The sequence below is a fragment of the Zingiber officinale genome, chromosome 6A (assembly GCF_018446385.1).
Source record: "Zingiber officinale cultivar Zhangliang chromosome 6A, Zo_v1.1, whole genome shotgun sequence".
In the NCBI taxonomy this organism is placed as follows: domain Eukaryota; kingdom Viridiplantae; phylum Streptophyta; class Magnoliopsida; order Zingiberales; family Zingiberaceae; genus Zingiber; species Zingiber officinale.
Genome location: NC_055997.1, coordinates 89,500,601 through 89,518,866, shown reverse-complemented (window position 1 = coordinate 89,518,866; position 18,266 = coordinate 89,500,601). Strand labels below are relative to the sequence as shown.

The 18,266-nt window shown below is 38.5% G+C and overlaps 2 protein-coding genes across 3 annotated transcripts; one reads left to right on the top strand and one right to left on the bottom strand.

The window, feature by feature from the left end:
- The first annotated feature begins 3,178 nt into the window (after positions 1 to 3,178).
- Positions 3,179 to 4,798, top strand: LOC121994172 (expansin-B15-like). Its single transcript, XM_042548301.1, has 2 exons — positions 3,179 to 3,701; positions 4,227 to 4,798. Exons 1-2 carry the CDS (start codon positions 3,214 to 3,216, stop codon positions 4,552 to 4,554), a joined length of 816 nt encoding a protein of 271 aa, XP_042404235.1. The 5' UTR covers positions 3,179 to 3,213; the 3' UTR covers positions 4,555 to 4,798.
- A 1,831-nt stretch (positions 4,799 to 6,629) lies between these two features.
- Positions 6,630 to 10,136, bottom strand: LOC121996874 (luc7-like protein 3). 2 transcript variants are annotated; one of them, XM_042551032.1, is made up of 7 exons: positions 9,989 to 10,136; positions 9,786 to 9,914; positions 9,672 to 9,711; positions 7,800 to 7,875; positions 7,523 to 7,732; positions 7,239 to 7,451; positions 6,630 to 7,152 (listed from the first exon to the last, which is right to left on the bottom strand). In XM_042551032.1, the coding sequence occupies exons 1-7, from the start codon at positions 10,029 to 10,031 to the stop codon at positions 6,775 to 6,777; spliced, it is 1,089 nt and encodes a 362-aa protein (XP_042406966.1). In that variant the 5' UTR covers positions 10,032 to 10,136; the 3' UTR covers positions 6,630 to 6,774. The 2 variants fall into 2 exon arrangements, with proteins under 2 accessions (XP_042406966.1, XP_042406967.1); XM_042551033.1 differs by having other exon boundaries at positions 7,523 to 7,720.
- Between the last annotated feature and the right edge of the window lie 8,130 nt (positions 10,137 to 18,266).

The window sequence follows — 18,266 nt, the reverse complement described above, 5'->3', positions numbered from 1 at the left end:
CCGGATATAGGGCCGGATGTAAGGTCCTGATATTATATTATCTGATCTAGTAGGGTCGGATAGATTTTTAGCCTAATAACCGAACCAACCCGATCCGTGATCACCCCTACAATTGTAGTAACTGTTGTCGATAAGTTGTTACACGTTATAGTAGTTACTGTCGATAAGCTGCTACACGTTGTAGCAGCTGCTGGTGATTAGCTACTATAACGTGTAATGAATAATATATATTATCATTTTAAAATATTTTATTTTTTTATTATTTTATATTTATATTTTATATTTCATTGGATATAGGGTCGGATATCCAAATAACTGACAACCCGTCGGATATCTGATACATAATAATCGCCGAATATAGGATCGGATGTAGGTCCTGATATTGTATTATCTGATCTAGTAGGGCTGGATAGTTTTTTATCCTAATAACCGAACCAACCCGATCCGCGATCACCCCTAATCAATTCTCGATCCCAAGTCATCCACACAAGATTATTAACTTTATTATATTTAATCATTTCTATTTTGATTAACTTTAGGAATTATGATTCAATTGAATATTAATCATATTTTTTTCCACACGGGAAGAAATAGCAAATAGAGTGACTCAAGTATCTCAGCCGAGGAGGGAGTTACAACCTTTATCCACTGAGGCAATAAATGAGATATATTATAATATTATTGGTGGAAAGATAAAAAATTTCACCCTCTACGGCCTTGACTCCCAGGCCAAAGTGACATTTGATTGTTTGAAAACTTTTAGAAGTCGCACTAGCTCTTTTGCTATTGAGATGTAGTGTCTAAGACACGAAAATGAAGAACTACACACTCAATTGACCTCAATGGATCAGTGGATGGCCACTCAGGAGTAGAGGATAGCCGTTGAAGAGCAAAGGAGGGATGATGATGAGCAAAGGAGGGTTGTTGAGGAGCAAAGGAGGGTCGAACAGGACGTGAATCAAGATGCTCTCTTGTCCCATATGCAAGCGGGCATTGCCTCTTGGACCCTCAACACCACATGATTTTGAGTCACAAGAGACTCAAATCTCATCAGACCATGTTGATTAGCTTATTATGAGGTTTGTTCAACTTTAACTTAGTTTTTTTTATTTATCATACATAAACTATACAAAATATATTTATTCTATTTTGATAATCTAATATATTCATTTCTAAATATTATATTACATTTTTTCAGGGATCCCTATTGATATATTCATCATCATAACCAAGATATGATTTACGTATACATATGTTACAATTTTTTAATTTATATCATTCTTATCATAATATGATGAATGTGACTTTCTACACGACTTTATATTACTATATCATATTATTGCATTTTGATGTATTTGTAGTATATTTATATGATGATATGTATTTTGGATACTTTATTTTGGATATTTGGATACTATGTTATTAACTTTCATTCATGTTAATGAGATTAATTTGTTTGCGTATGATTGTAAATGTTTGTATTTTAATTGTTAGTATTAATTGTGATTGTTAGTTTGTGTATGTATTATGATTGTGATTATTAATATGGATTGTTATTTATTGGATTAGTGTGTATGTACTGTATTTGTATCATCATCGTGATGATTTATATAGATATGAAATTGTAAACATGTTACATTCCAAATATAAATACAACCTCACAATTTTTTTTATTTTACGGACGGAAATAAAATTCCATCGATAAATATCGAAACCCAGTTGGATATATCATTGGTGTTTATCGACGAAAATAATATTCTGTAGGTAAACACTAATAGAAATATTGTTTTCGTCAATAAACACCGACGGAATTCTATATTTTGTCGATGTATTTAACAACGGGCTTTGTATTCCATCGGTAAATTTCATTACGGGTCAAATTCCATTTGATAAATACTGACAGAATTTATATTCTGATAGTATAAATTTCAATGGAATTATAATTCCGTCGGTATATAACGACAGAATTGTAATTCCATCTGTAAAATCATTTCCGACACTTTTTCTGACTATCGTATTTTCATCGTAATTCTATCACTAAGCCAATATACCAACAGAATTACAATATAAATTTCCATCGATAATTAGGATTTTTTTTGTAGTGGCATAGTACGTGAAATAACAGGTGGGCTATCAAAACACGTACAACAATATACGAGTTATCAGAGTATGTGAAGCAACACATGAGTTATTATAGCATATGGAGCAGCATGATCAGCATGATCGACAAAGCATGATCTCCCATGATCTTTTACAATGCAATAAGACATGAATGGTGTAACCATCTGATAAGACGATAAGATGATGTGACACTTTTTTTTTTACTACAAGTATAAGTGTATAACATTTCATCAATCAACACCTGAAGAGATATCATTTCATACCTTGAGCAATAATATAAAAGGAGTCTCTAAAGGTATTCATATGCGCATGTATTTAACTACTCACAAATGACCACCAATATCTTTTTTTTACTTATTTTTTTACCTCTCTGAAAGACTTACTTAAACGTCATTTCGAAATGACTGAGTAGAATCTGTCAAAATATCTCTGACCTTTATTTTAACTCTCTACGTAGGCATTCAGGACAGTCCCACCTTCCCCTCAGGGTTCGACAACTTCGTCAACAACGGAGACAGCTGATAGGTGGCTCGACAGGAACGCATTCAAGTGAAAAACATTACTGGAATATAACCAAGCGTCGTCTTTTCCACGTCAACTTTTGACAAGATCCAATTTCTAATCTCTGGCCACGTTCATAACGCCTGACGCAGAGAAAAATAAGCCAAAGATCACGAGCTGCTGCCTCCCGATCGAGCGCGACGTCGGGCGCCGTTCGACGAGACAACAACCGCCATCAACGCCACGGTTAACGGAAAAAGCAAACGTTCGCTTTCAGCTAACCGCGATTCAAGGCAGTTAATGAAACCGACGCCGCAAGAAGGTCGTTGCTCCCGTCGTCGTTTTCCCAATTAAATCTCCCCATGTAACTCGCGTAATTAAGCACTCAGGGCACACCGTTATAAAAGTCAAAATTTCATGACAATCTCTTAAAATTTCAGTAATTCCCGCACAGAATTTATGGCTAAAAATACTGTAACTTCATTGACTCGATCGATCGATCATCAACTGTCACCTTCTATATAACGAGCTTAATTGCACCGTTCCGATCAGTACTTCAAGCAGCTAGCGAGTAGCGACGATCGATCGACGATGGCGCCTTCCACTACTCTCTCCCTCGTCGGTTTACTCGCGGCCTTGTGCACCCTCTTCGACCGCTCCGCTTGCTTCCACCCCAAGCGCCTCAACTTCTCCTCTTCTGCTCTCGACGCCGGCAGCTGGTCGCCGGCGGGAGCCACCTGGTACGGCGGCGCGCACGGCGCTGGGAGCGACGGCGGCGCGTGCGGATACGCAGGCGCCGTCGACTCGTCCCCGTTCTCCTCCATGATAGCGGCAGGGAGCCCCTCCATCTTCAAGTCCGGCGAGGGGTGCGGCGCTTGCTACCAGGTCCGGTGCACGGGCACCGCCGAATGCTCCGGGAACCCGGTGACGGTGGTGCTCACAGACGAGTGCCCCGGCGGGCCGTGCCTCGCTGAGCCCGTCCACTTCGACCTCAGCGGCACGGCGTTCGGGGCGATGGCGAAGCCCGGGCAGTCCGACCAGCTCCGCAACGCCGGAGTCCTCCAAATCCAGTACAATCGGTCAGTTACTTCAAAATATATATATATATATATATATATATATATATATATATATAACAATTGGTATAAACAGACTCGTAAAAAACAGGATAAAATTATATATATAACAATTGGTCTGTAAACAGACTCGTATAAAACAGGATAAAATTATATATAATAGACAACTCCTGTCCTTCTACATAGGAGGCCCGGGAAAAAAAAAAAAAAAAAAGATTCAAAATAAAAATAAATTTGAACCTTAATTACTCAAGACTTTAATTACATGTCTAAAAAAGATAAAAATAAAAAATAATATCAAAAAATTTTGAAATATGAATTTAGATTTAACTATTGAAGACTCCAATTACACGCCTATAATATATAATATAAAAAAAAAATTATGTCCTCTCAAATTATGACCCAGGTCATCGTTATCGTCGCCCTCCTCCAGCCCCCCTTCAGGGGCGCCCTGATAATAGATCAATCTCTTGGATCCCGTATACGAGACTTTATATATAACAATTAATATTAATTTTTCTGTTTCAGCGTGGAGTGCAACTACGGCAGCGTGGACATTGCGTTCCATGTGGACGTAGGCTCGAACCCTAATTACATCGCCGTGCTGATCGAGTACGAAGGAGGCGACGGGGACCTGGCGACGGTGGAGATCAAGGAGGGACAGTCGTCGTGGATACCGATGCAGCAGTCGTGGGGAGCGGTGTGGAGGCTAAACTCGGGGCCGACTCTGCAGCCGCCGTTCTCGTTCAGGCTGACGTCCGGGTTGGAGCGGAAGCAGCTGGTGGCCAATAACGTGATTCCGGCGGGGTGGCAGCCGGGCGCCACCTACAGATCCGTCGTCAACTACAGCGATTAGAAAGAGTCATATCCAAATATCTACAGTGGGAAGTACGTACGTGCGTTGTTGGTGAATAAAATTATCGCAGGCAGTGGAGATTATTAGCTGTATTTATCTCCCTCCGCGAAGTACCTTCATGTGTTTGATGATCGATATCTATTTGCATAACGTACGTTATGCAAATGATCTGATCGGTATCTATTTTGCTATAAAATTTTCAGATGTTTGATGATCCTCTAATAGCATAATTGGAATTCAATAACTTTCACTTTCTTACATGAAAAAAGAGGAACAAAAATCAAAAGAGCTTTTTATATTATTTTGTTTTAGAATCAAGCGCTATTTTTTTATTTTATAATAATAAAAAATATTTTATAGACCCTCAAAACTACTGTTCAGTATTATTATCTAGTGATACGTATTAAATTAATTATGAATCACTTAGTAATAATCGTGTGAATAGAATAAATCTACACAGTTATATAATTTTATAACTGCTAGTATAATTACAATATTTATTCATTGGGTGGTAAGGTAGGGCCCCGCCCAGTAGGAGGTCAGCGCCACGTAGAAGATCAAAGTCAAAGCGATCAATGTCCCCATGTTAGCGTCCGACCGGGCGACCCCATCAGCCGGTCGGACTAAAGAATGGTCGGTCCGACGTTATTATAGCTCGGCCTCGCACCGAGCTTCCGACGCTCTGACTATCACCAAAGCAGGCGTCAACCGGCAAGTCATGTGTTGAGCGGCTAGGCAAGTGTCGGACGAACATCCAAATCGGTCAAAGATCAGATCACGGCCAGTGAAGCGCAAACCTGACCGAGCAAACCTAGACAATGGAAGTAGCCAAACGGCCACCCCACTCAGGCCAAACAGCGGTCATCCGCTCGGCCCACTAGCAGACAAAAGCATAATCAACTGATATCCTCCTTGTGACCCGTGTCGCCGACAGGCAGCATGGTCGACGACATGATCAAGCAAAATCAGGCAGAGAATCGTACAATGGAAACTTCCATTGTCTTATCAGGATATGCTCGGGTCATTGAGGTATGACGTCAAAGGTACTTTTTCTGACATGTCCTTTCAGGGAAGACTTTGAGAAGTGTGCACGCGCGCTCTCGGGGTCATATATAAGGACCCCGAGCTTCGACGAAGGTATGCTCATTCTACTATAGCTACAGTTAAGCCGTCACTTTCATTTCTTTGCTTGCTTGCTGCTTTCACCGGAGATCTGACTTGAACGTCGGAGGGTCATCGTCGGTGAAACACTCCCTGACTCGATACTGATGCTTTTGTGCTTACAAGCTAGTCTCATCGGAAGTCTACGTACGGTCAACAAGAGTATCATATCCTTAGTGCTCGTCATCTCGACTTTCGGACAGGATCAATTATGATTTATAATTATTATAATATGAATATTATTGAATAAGATGAACATGTAATGTAAATTTTGTTGAATATATTTGCTGCGTAGGTTAGAAAATAATATAAATATTATGAAACAGGTCAAATCTATCTAACGGGACAACCATGTGATTTTATAAAAACTAATGGAGTTCGTGTCGTTTTGATAATAAAAAAACACTTTTATTTTTGTTTTTAAAAAAAGGGGTTAAATTCAAGACATTGATGTGATAACTATCGAATTGTGCACCTGAGAATGCTCCCTAGCCCCGGACAATGATGGTAGTGTACTAGAGGATATTTTCTTTCAAATGAGAAAAGGTTTAAAAATATTGACGGTACAGGCCTTTATTAGTATTTTTTTATTTATTTTAATAATCGATGAATTTTTTTTAAAATTAATAACTGGATATAAAAAAATACCAAAAAAAAATGCTCCTAGAGGTGGCAATAAAAGCTCAGTCTTAACCCACTCAGGGCTTTTATTGTCTCTGAGCGGCAAATGCAGATATATATGCATTCCATGAAACCCAATGGACAAGAACAAAAGCAGGGGGCGGTTTGTTATGGGTGAACCTCCACCCTAAAGTTCCACAGTCACAAGGGCAAATGTGAAGTCAGCACACCGCGTCCATTCTATGGTCTTGGAATGCCATCTTATTACAATTATCACAATTGAAAATGGCTCATGGATATAAATTCAAATTCTTTATAGTAGCAAAATTGATCTTCAAATAAAAGAGTTACCTAGTACCAAAGAAAAATGATTATGGAACTAGAGAATGGCCAGCTGTTTGGTTACAATAGGCGAGAAATGGGTTATACTAATGGCTATTATCGAAGAACAGGACTTCTTGATCTTTTATGGCTATGCCTGGCAGGAGATCTGGATCTGCTTCGTGCTCCAGACCTGTCTCTAAACCTGTCCCTGTTGGATTCCCTCCCGTTTCTGCGATAGTCATTCCGACGATCTGATTCTCTTCCTCGATCCCTGCTTCCTCGTCCACTCCAATCCCCCCTTGATCTTTCTCGCTCAGCGCCCCGATCTCTAAACCGATCGCGTCCATGCTCACGTTCTCTAGACCTTTCTCTCTCACCCAGATCAGTCCCTCTGACCCTACTGCCATGATCATTTTCCTTTTGTTTCCTCAGCTCTTCTGCTTCTCTCTCCCTAGCTAGTCTATCTTCTTCCTTTGCTTTTTCCTTGGCAGCCTGTCCAGTAAAAGATAAGAAGGGCATGTTATAACTCATAACCACAAAGATAATCTTAGAGTCAAACTGGATCCCCAATTCCTCACCTTGAACTCACTAAGAAAATCCCGGATCATCCCATAACCAATATGCTGCTTTCCCAAAACATGTGTTTGTGTCCGCTCAGCCGCATCATTTGCTACCAAAATTGAGCCACAAATATCACATAATGCCATTTTCTTCTCTTGTGGAAGCATCAAAACCTTATCAGTTGCTGATTGTTGGGAAAAAGCTGTCTTCTCAGCATTAAGCATATCCACCTAAACACAAAAATGTCAATTAGTCTGCACTAAGAATGATTGATTAATAACATCAAATATTTCTTCCTCACTTTTCTCATAAGTGCCTCAGCTTCATCTATCTTCCCTGCTTCACCAAGAGACTCGATTTGCTCGAGAAGTTTCTTGATCTTTTCTTCTAACACTGAGAGATGTTCAGATTTTTCAGTAGGGATTGGAGCAGGTGTTGCCTCTACCTCTTGTTCTAATCGCTCACGACCACGTCTAACTTTCCTATCTAAATCCATCACCTGTGTTGCATGCTATTGCCACTTTAACTGACAAGAATTTGCCTACTAAATAACTGATTGATAGGTAAAAGAAGTGCACCAGCTTCTCACACCATTGTGCTAGCTCTGCTTCAAACCTTGCAACATATGTACTGTGTCTAGGGGACTTCTCAAAACTGCAATGCAGGAAATTCATTATACTTGTATTACATGGATACAACCATGCTTAGGCAGTTTGCGCTCTCAGTTCAACTACCAATAATTAATAGGGCGAATTAAACTTCCAAATTAAAAATTCATCTTACTGAATCATGATAAATTAGAAGTAGATGGTTCATGAAATGGTTTGACAAAATTGCAGTAGTTTATAAACTAGAGATCAACTTTTCTTTCTCAAAGTTAGTGAATGTAAGAGATACATATCCAGTATAATTTTAATAGTGGAAGAACTTGACTACTTGAAGAACAGTCATATCTTAATAATCAAATTTTCATAGACAAATCAAAATTTGTAAATTTGTCTCCAAAGCTCTATATAATAGACATAGATTCCAAAAAGGTTACCAAGCACTGACTATATTCATGGATGTCTCATTTGCCTTGGATTTGCCAATTTATCTAAAGATCTAACAAGAGAACTTAATTTAAATGACATTCATAATCCACATCAGTCCAAAGGAGACCATGTCGCTTAAGAGCTGGTTTAACAGGGAAAGACAGCTTAGCTTATATCTCTGTTTATAATTTTGACCTGGAACCTCTTCATTTCACCAAAATTATCAGTATATTTTTTTCAGATTTTAGCATTGCATAAAACATGATCTCATATAAGGAGAGCTAAATCTAATCAGATAATACTTTATTGGCAGTATGAACATAATGATTATGTACAAAGATTACAATGCTTCAAAGTTCAAACTGCACCACCCATGACACATACAGCATCAAGTTTTATAATGTCATCAATTACTTGAAGTTTCTGCGATGTTCAGAAGCTGAGATTAACAATTCTCAAAAGGCACCTTGTGAATTAAGCGAACAGAAAAAATACAGTGCTGCCGTCAAGCGTCAAAACATACCTTCTAGCCAATCAAAGAGGGAATAAACAACTGATCTCGATGCAACTGGACTTGCTCTTGAATTACTAAGCCAAAGTTAAATTAACGGCTTCTAAGTCACAATTCAAAGCAACAATAGCACGTTGCACATATAGCTCTAAAGACGTGGTATCATCATCAAGTCTTATTTGCACCAACTAGCTGAGGTCAGTTACATCAACTTATCTCCCCATTGAGTTATGTACAAGAATAAAGTACTAGTATTATTAAAACCAACTTAAATCAATTTTAATTAAATTTTTCATCATTTTATACATATAATCAATACAATAATCTATATATTGAAGATAAATACATTTTGTTTGTACAACTAAAATTTGCATTCATATAGTTAGCTATGATCACAGTCCTCAAGTGGAGCAGCAACGGCTTTTAAGGTTCAGATTGGATTACATGTTTGAGAAATGATTAGGAAACCTGAAAGAGATAATCAGATATCCAGCCATGCTTACATGGAAATATAGATCAACGAGCTCGGGATCAGTTACCTCAAAAGAAAAACAAAGCAATATCCAGAGAACTCCAATTGTCTTATTTACCAAAGCACGCCAGATTCATTTTAAAGTTCCTCCTACATGCAAATTAAAATGGCTAGGTTCAAAGCATTCTTCCAATTATAGCTCAGAAATAAAGATGGTGGCCTAAATCGAGGAGTCTAAATGCAGAGCCGAATTGCAAGCCCCAGGACGGAATAATGCAGAAAAACGGTTTTTTTTTTAATGACAAAAAGATGCTGATAATAAACAATTGAACAAAGTAAAGCCAATTAATAAACATTGTGAAGGAGTTCGTTATAATTTTGAGTTTAAAGTTGAAATCCATAAAAAAATTGATTCATTAACCACAGTAGCTACCTCTCCTTGAGCTTCGGGTCATGTATTTTAGGGCAAACTCCTGAAAGAAGCCAGCAAAGCGTAAGAGCAGCATATTAATCAATAAACTCAAGAAATGACCAACGAAACACAGACCTAGGTCGCTTTTCGTGTTTACGAACAGATCGTGAGGGCAGAATCGAACCATGTACGCGCCGCACACCTCCTTATCGTCCCATCGAATTTCCTTGTACTGCTTTTTCTGCTCGTCAGTTAGATTTCGAGCTGCCGAATCCCAAGGGAAGAAATTTAGACGACACAACAGATAGAGACCACGAAGCGGCAGCAAACAGACTCACCTGCCCCCATAAGTTCGTCGAGGAGAGCTCTCTGTGCATCCATGGTGCCAGTGAACCCTAATCGCCAGGCAGATGGAGAAGCAGCGAGAAACGGAGATGAGGAGCTCGAGAGAACCCTAGAAAAAAGCAAGCGGGTTCCGCAAGGGTATTATTGCTATTTAATGGTTAAAAAATATATATATTTTTGGGGTCGAAGAAATTGACAAAAAAGTGTTTTAGGACCAAATTAAAAAAATAAATAAGTAAATGGCTAAAATGAAATTAATCCCCCATCTCATTTGATTTGGACGCGAGGCTTTTCCCTGACGCAACATTGCGTCGCTTGTTAGAGGAGAGAAATTCCTGGGCCCACCGCGTCCGAGTCCGAGGTGGATCAACTACGCAGATCCGCTGCCCCCTACGCCAACGTGTCGAACGTGGATTGGTAACAAATTTTTACCGACAAACTTCCCAGTCTGTGATTGGCAACAAGTTTATCAGGTGGTGCATGGTGAACTGAGCCTTGGACGGAGAGACAAAGCTGTGGATTGGGTCGATCTGATTTTCTATATTTTTTTTACTAATATGATAAAATGGGATCACAATTTTTTACTCTAACATAATTAAAAATTACTTCAAATTACATCAATAATATTATAATAATTTTAATTACAACTATTCTAAAATTATTCTAAATCACAACTACAATATTATAATAATTTTAATTAAAACTACTATAAGATATTATAATTTTAAATAAAATTAATAATATATATTGTGCCCTTTTGATATCTTTTCAAAATGGAACGTTAATGAAAATAAGAAATGTAATTTTTATCTAATAATAAAATTTGAACTTCAACGGGTATGTTTATGATTTTAAACTTTTATGGAGTATTTTGAAAAGCATGCAAAAAACCTGGAGGACAAACTGAAATTCATCCCACAGTCCCACTAATGGGCCATCACGTGGCACCAAACGAAAGGTTTGGAAACTTGTTGCTTTCTTCGTACTACAATATAGAGCAAAGTTAAAGGAGGGGGCAAGGCGTAAGTGCGCTGCTCCCATCGGAGCCGAAGTGGAGAAATCAATGGGCGTTCACTTGGCGGTGATCGGGAAGCTAAATGCCCTCCTCGCCGGCGGCGGCCACAGCAACATCCAGATCCTGGCGTCCGTCCTCTTCCCCTTCGCCCTCAAGCTCCTCTTCGCCGCCTCCGGCGCCGGCCCCCTCCTCCCCAACTCCATCGCCTCCCGCCTCGCCCTCTCCCTACGCTTCTTCCTCTTCCGCCTCCGGCGCGTCTTCCACCGCCGATACGGACGCTGGGAGAGGGCGCTGCGGCTGCTCCGCGGCCGGGCCGCCGCTCCTCCGCGGATCAGGGGGCTTGCCCCCAGCGACGAGACGCTCGCTGCCATCTCCATGCTCACGCTGTGAGTGTTAGGGCTCTCGCTGCCCCCCTCTACTGCTTCAATTTGTGTTCGATATAGGCGTGCGAGTGAAGAGATCAGGATTTCCAGTGAAACACTGTACTACTACAGACGATTAAAAAACTTTTAAAAAAAATTCGTTCTTATTTCTCAATTTTTTGTTGTTTTTTTTTTTGCTTTTCTTTAGTGGAAATAAAGGAGAGAGAGAAAAAAGTAATTGTAATTGTAGCTATAATAACTATAACAAATTATACTAAAAATAGAGCAAGTGCTTTTTAAGTTTTTAGAAATTAAATATTATTTTAAAAAAATAAAAGTGCGTTAAACTTTTCGCAATAAAATCGCCTCTTGCGGCCATGAGCGGGGATTGCCTTGTCGGCCAAAGGCTCAAAATTACGGCTTGGACTGTTACTTTGATACCCAACTCTCGATTGTTCATCTCGTAGAGAGTGATCATGGTCCCGATGCGGGTATATGTGGGTCTATGCTGAAATATTTATTCCAAATTCTAAACCAGAGGAAAGAAGTTAGCATGGTAACCGGTCGGTGCTCTGAAAGAGGCATCTAGCGATTGCCGATCGAAGGCCAGTCTTTTCGCCGAGCATCACTCGTTTCAGGCAGAGGAGGAGAAGGGGATCGATCGGATCGAATCCTTCTCCGTCGAGAAAGATTAAACAAAGGGAGTCAATCGAGAAGGAGGATGGAAAAGCGGGCAACAATATTGGCGGTGCCTAAACTAAACAGTCACTTTACGCCACATAACCCTTCGCCTTCACCGATCGCCGAACGCCGATATAGGGTTTTAGATCCCTTGGTCGATGGCCTCGCGCCGTATTCAGCGCAGGGGACGTGGTGTTGCACGGCTTCTCCTTGGGGCTCTCAGTGGTCGGTGAATCTGGGTGGCGGATTTTGCGCGGATGGCGGTTAACTATCTGTACCCCTCGGCCTTCAGCACTGCGGCCGGCTTCGTGTTCCTGCAGTGGTGGACGGTTTCCTCGCTTGAAGGGATGAAGGCATATGGGCTGATTGGTAGGGAAGCTGGGGGAGATTCCTTGGAGGTCGCAGGGCGCGCTCTGGAGTTGCTTCTGAGCTCTCATGTCATAGTGGTTCAGTTTGTGAATTTCGTAATCAATGTCTACTTTCTGGTGGTTTTACTGCTCAAGGTAGCTAATTCTTATAAGCGCCATACATTTGAAGTTGTACAGTTGTTGAATTAGACGCTTACCTCTGCATCAATTCCATTGTGTGCCTTTTTCTAGTCAGGTTGCGTCAATGTCTCTGTTAAGCTGTAGCAAAACTGGATTACGTCTGTGTAACATGTTTGCTCATTTGTTCAATATTTGAGATGAGAATAAAAACAACATCAATTAGGTATGACTGACCTCACCCTCACTAGTCACTTACAGTTTTTTTAACTCTATATTAGTTTTTTTGTTTCCATTATTAAACCTAGCTCTAGAATTGATTACAGCGCAATTCACTAGAGATCCTCAAGTTAGTAATCTGTGGGAGTTCGATGAACTTCAGGACTTTTCCTATCAAAATTGATTAAGATGGTGTAAGTTTAATAGTGAGGCAAAAATGTTGGATTAAGATGGATGAATATATTATTGAATAAAGAGATTTTGATTTTTCAACAATAGGACAATGATTCTGCGGTTTAAAGGGAGTGAAGTTTTGAAGTCTTTTGTGATCATCATGTATCTCTTAGGCTCTTGGACTTTGAAGTCAACCATCCTGGCTATCAAGTTAACCTGTCAGGCTTTAACTTGATTCTATATCCTGTCAAAGCTAATTCTGGATTTTGAGAGCCTTCTGCGATCTCTAGATCACTAATTGAGAAGCTGCTACTTACATGAATAACAGTGGCTTAAAAGAATTAATGTATTCAAGGGTTGGAAATAACTACTACACCATGGAATTTTGATGTTTTCTATTATGGAGTGTTTTTTAATTTTTATTTAAATAAAAATTGTGTTATCATTTGCAATAATCAGGAAGCAAAATATATGGAAAATGCAAGGAATTGAACAATTTCCTCTCCATCTTACGTAGAGGTGCTTGATTGCAGTTTTAAAATGTCTCGCGTCTTCAGCAATAGGATTTATTTAGTTATTCTTTCACCATTGTTTAAAGAGGAAGAATAATTGAAGTCAAATTCTCAATCTTGGTCAATGGAAAAAAATTATGATTGTCTAAATTTAACAGTCTTATAGCATCTAACTACAGGTTTACACCTTGAAGCACCAGCGTAGGCTAAAAAAAAAGTTCTCTACCTTTTTATACCTGATATCTTCGTACCTACTTATGGAAAATCTAACCCGTGATTAACCTTCAATGCATTTTTATCTAATACACCTGCTCTCAATCTCGGTCACTTTAAATAAGAAATATATATATTTATTTATTTGGTGGCTATAATATCTTATTGATAACCGAACCCTCTATATTTACATTCAATTAAGGTGTCTATTATGATTGTCATTGTGGCCTTAATACGTGGATTACTCCTTCGGTGACTCCTTTGAACTACTTCCGTGTTTACTCTGTTGGTTGGTCCTAGGAAGATCGTACCGATTCCACTGTACAAAAATTTTATACAAGTGTCGAACCTTTTCTAACAGCCTATTGTGTTTTTTAGAAATTAAATTAGGAATCGCAAACGGAACTTAACATTATTGATTCCAAATTTAACTTATCTGTTCTTAATGGTTTATACTTGGATCACAAACGATGCTTAACATTATTGATCCAAATCCACCTATGTTAAAAATTCAATTAAATATTAATTTCAGAAATCGGCTTCCAGGTTAAACATGACGAGACACTAGGCCTTCTTGGATATGGGAGCAACCACCACTTCCTAGACAAAGTCTTTCAATGAAATCTAATATTTAATTTCCTTATATAACTCTAGGTTTAACAAAAAAAAACAATCAAATCACAAAATCGAAAAACAAAGGAACACAAACTCGAAACAAATCTGAATATCTAGAATCTCTAGTCTCTTGTGTTTGGAATTCATACAAAGAAGAACTAGTATGATGCGGAAAATAATTACTAATTATACCTTTCTTTGTAAGCAATAACCTCTTGATCTTCTGTCATATTCCTCGCCTCCTCTTGAACGTCGTATGGGCGACGATCCTCCAAGATGAACACCACCCAAAAACTCCTCCTTCTCTAAGATTCGGCCACCACCACCACCAAGGAACAAAAGAGAGCAAGGGGAAAGGGAAGGGGAGAGGGTCGGCCACAAGAGAATAAGAATTGATGCGATCCCTACTTCTCCTCTTCTTCTCCTTCTCTTTGTATCCGGCCACACAAAGCAACTACAAGAGGTGGCCGGCCCTAGCATGAAGAGAAGCAAAGGTCGGCCCTTAGGAGAAGACTATAGAGAAGAGAGAAAAGAATAGAATACATTATGAGGTCTCTCCTCCCCTTCTTTTATAATACTTGCCCAAGGCAAATGAGGAAAGATTTTTACAAAAAAATAAAATCTTCCTCTTGATTTCCTTTCCCCCTTTTATTTTTCCTTTTTTCCTCTTTTATACTCTTAATGGCCGGCCTCTTGCTTGGACACCAAGTAAGGGTGGCCGGCCACATCATCATGAAGAGAAAATTTTTTTTTATAAAATTTTATAAAAGAAGGAATCCTCTTATAAAATTTTACAAGCTCTCTTTTCTTTTGTGGATGTTAAAAAATGAAAGTTTTAAAAATTAAAACCAAGTTTTAAAATTTTAAACTTCTCTTCTAAAATTTTCTTTTTTAACATGGTTACAAAAAAGGAAAATTTTAAATTTAAACTCTCTTTTTTAAAACCCATGTGGATGATTAAAAAAGGAAAGTTTTAAAACTTTTAAAACTTTCTTTTAAACCATGTGGCCTAATTCAAATAAGGAAAGTTTTGTAAATTTAAAATCCCTCTTTTAAAACTTGTAGATGTCTACAAAGAGAAGATTTTAAAAATTCAAAACACTCCCTAAACTTTGAATATAGTGGTCAGCCCCCTTCTTGCTTAGGCACCAAGCAAGGGGTCGACCCCTTTGTGGAGGAAGTGGCCGGACCCATTGCTTGGTCGGCCCCCTATTGGACACCAAGATGGGCTTTTCATGAGTGGATTTAAGGCTTCATTGAGGCTACGACAGGGACCTAGAGGAGAAATTGGTTTTGGTCTCCCGATGAAATTAAGCTTTCCGTGTTCGCCCCAAACACCCAACTTAATTTCATCAATAATAATTCATACTACTAAAGAATTATTATTGAACTACCGTACCAATCCCAAATTACATTTTGTACTCCTTATTATGAGTGTGTTAATCTCCCTGTGTTTAAGATGTCGGATGTCCACTAATTAATTGAGTTACTAACAACTCATTTTAATTAATATCTTAGTCCAAGAGTAGTACCACTCAACCTTATCGTCATGTCGGACTAAGTCCACCTGCAGGATTTAACACGACAATCCTTATAAGCTCCTCTTGGGAGCATTATCAACTAAGGGTGTCAAAAATGAACCCGACCCGACGACCCAACCCGAATTGACCAGAAAAAAATCAGGTTCGGGTTGGGCATTTTCGGGTTCGGGTCGGGTTCGGGTTGGAGGGTTGGAGAGTAAAAAAATTTCGGGTTGGGTCGGGTCGGGTTCGGGTTGACCTAGGTTGACCCAGGTTGATTTAAATATAGGGTTTTGTGGGTTTTTTTGGGATTAAATCAAATTTTATTTTAAAAATTTAGATATTTTTATGTATATTAATATCATGTTTGTATGATAATGATGACGTGTTGAGATAAAAGTGAAGAATTATAGGGAAAATAACCCAAAAAAGTCGTTTTGAATCGGATTTTCGGGTTATATGGGTCGGATTCGGGTTCGAATCCTGGAAACAGCCTCTTGCAAAAAAGCAGGGTAAGGCTGCGTATAATGGATCCTGCCCCGGGACCCCACATGGCGGGAGCTTCGTGCACCGGGCTGCCCTTTTTTTTTTTTTTTTATGGGTCGGGTTCGGGTTGATCGGGTTGGTCGGGTTCGGGTTCGGGTTGAAGTGTTTTGGGTTGAACTCGGGTTCGGGTCGGGTTCGGATTCGGGTTGGGTTAAAAAAAAAAAAAAACTCAACCTGACCCAACCCGACCCGACCCACCCGAATTGACACCCCTATTATCAACCTAGATTACTAGGACGCAATTTCCTTCTATAATCAACAACACACACTATAAGTAATATCATTTCCCAACTTATCGGGCCTATTGATTTATCGAGCTAAACCTCACCCTTTAATAAGTCAAAGAAATAAATACTAAATATATGTGTTTGTTATTATATTAAGATTAAGAGCACACACTTCCATAATAACAGAGGTATTGTTCTTTTATCTAGTCAGTATAAAAAAACTACCTCAAATGGTCCTGCTCAATACGCTCAGAGTGTACTAGTATAATTTTATAGTTAAGATAAACTAATATCAAATTACACTACGACTATTCCAATGGTTTGTTTCTATCCATCTTAGTCGTGAGCTACTGTTTATAATTTATAAAGAACTGATAACATGATCTTCTGTGTGTGACACCACACACCATGTTATCTACAATATAAATTAATTGAACAACTACACTTAGCATATAAATGTAGATATTGACCAATGTGATTCTTAAATGTTTATACAAAAAGCTAGACTTTTAGTATACACTCTAACATACTCTGCCCTCTTGCTGGTTCTTTTTGTAGATTTGATTTGGTAATTTTTCTTGGCATAATCATTAGGGGCAAAAATGCAGTTCAGTTCTCGTAAAACTTCTGTTTTGAATTCTATTTTCCCCCCATTTAGTGACTAAAGGTAGATGCTGATAGTCAATAATATTATTTCTAACTTATGCAGTTTAGACAATATTTCGATAGAAATTCCAAATTTACTTCTTTCAGTTACTATGGTTATCATTTATTCCTATGACCATCAATTTGCTTTTTGAAATGATTATAGTAATTCTTAGCACTCCATTGCTTCTGTCATTTTAGTAATGTATAAGGGAAAAATCTTGTTTCTCCACGGTTTTAAACTTTAAATATATGTGCAAGAATTTTGCATTTAATACCTTTTACCTCTCTCATGTTTCTCTTCTGAATAAAGTAATAGAAAATTTTTGTAGGATATGGTTTTGTTTTGGTTTGGTCACCTATGGGTTGAAAGGAAGGGTAATGAAACATATTTTCATCATCAGAACCTATTTTTCTAAATTTTACTGGAGCCTTTGATTGTTGGACTTTTCAGGATGAAGCTTTGTATGGTGTTGTGCAATTCATACAGTTCTAGCTTGTTTCTGCTGATGTTCTTTGAGCCTTTAAGTATAGCTTTTGATACATTGCAGGTGATCATCTCTAGCCATGCTTTATACTTGAGAATTAGTCTTCCTTGTTCATCATTTTGTGTCAAGTTCCTCTTCATGCACATGAAATAGGATAATGTTCTTTGAGCCTTTAATATGCTAAAACTAACTAGTACCTGTGCTAATACGTACAAAAGATCTATTTGACACTTGATTTATCCTTTGCTCAAATACTGATTCATGGTTAATCTAATCCCTTGACATTTTTATTAAAAGGTCATTTTCACCCATTCTCTTGTTATCATTTTTTTTTAACATGGCCTTAAATATTGTTCATAAATAGCATCATTGCTGGTTCATCATGCTTCAGGAATTAGAAGATCCCACGTTCATACAATACGGTCTAATGTACTGATTGAATTCGCAATACATATTACTATAAATGTTTTACAGATTGATGCCTCATTTCCATTGAGGAACTTGGCCTCTTAAGCCATTGTTTTAGTTCTTGTCAGTTTGATGTTGAAAATACATACTTAAACCAGAAC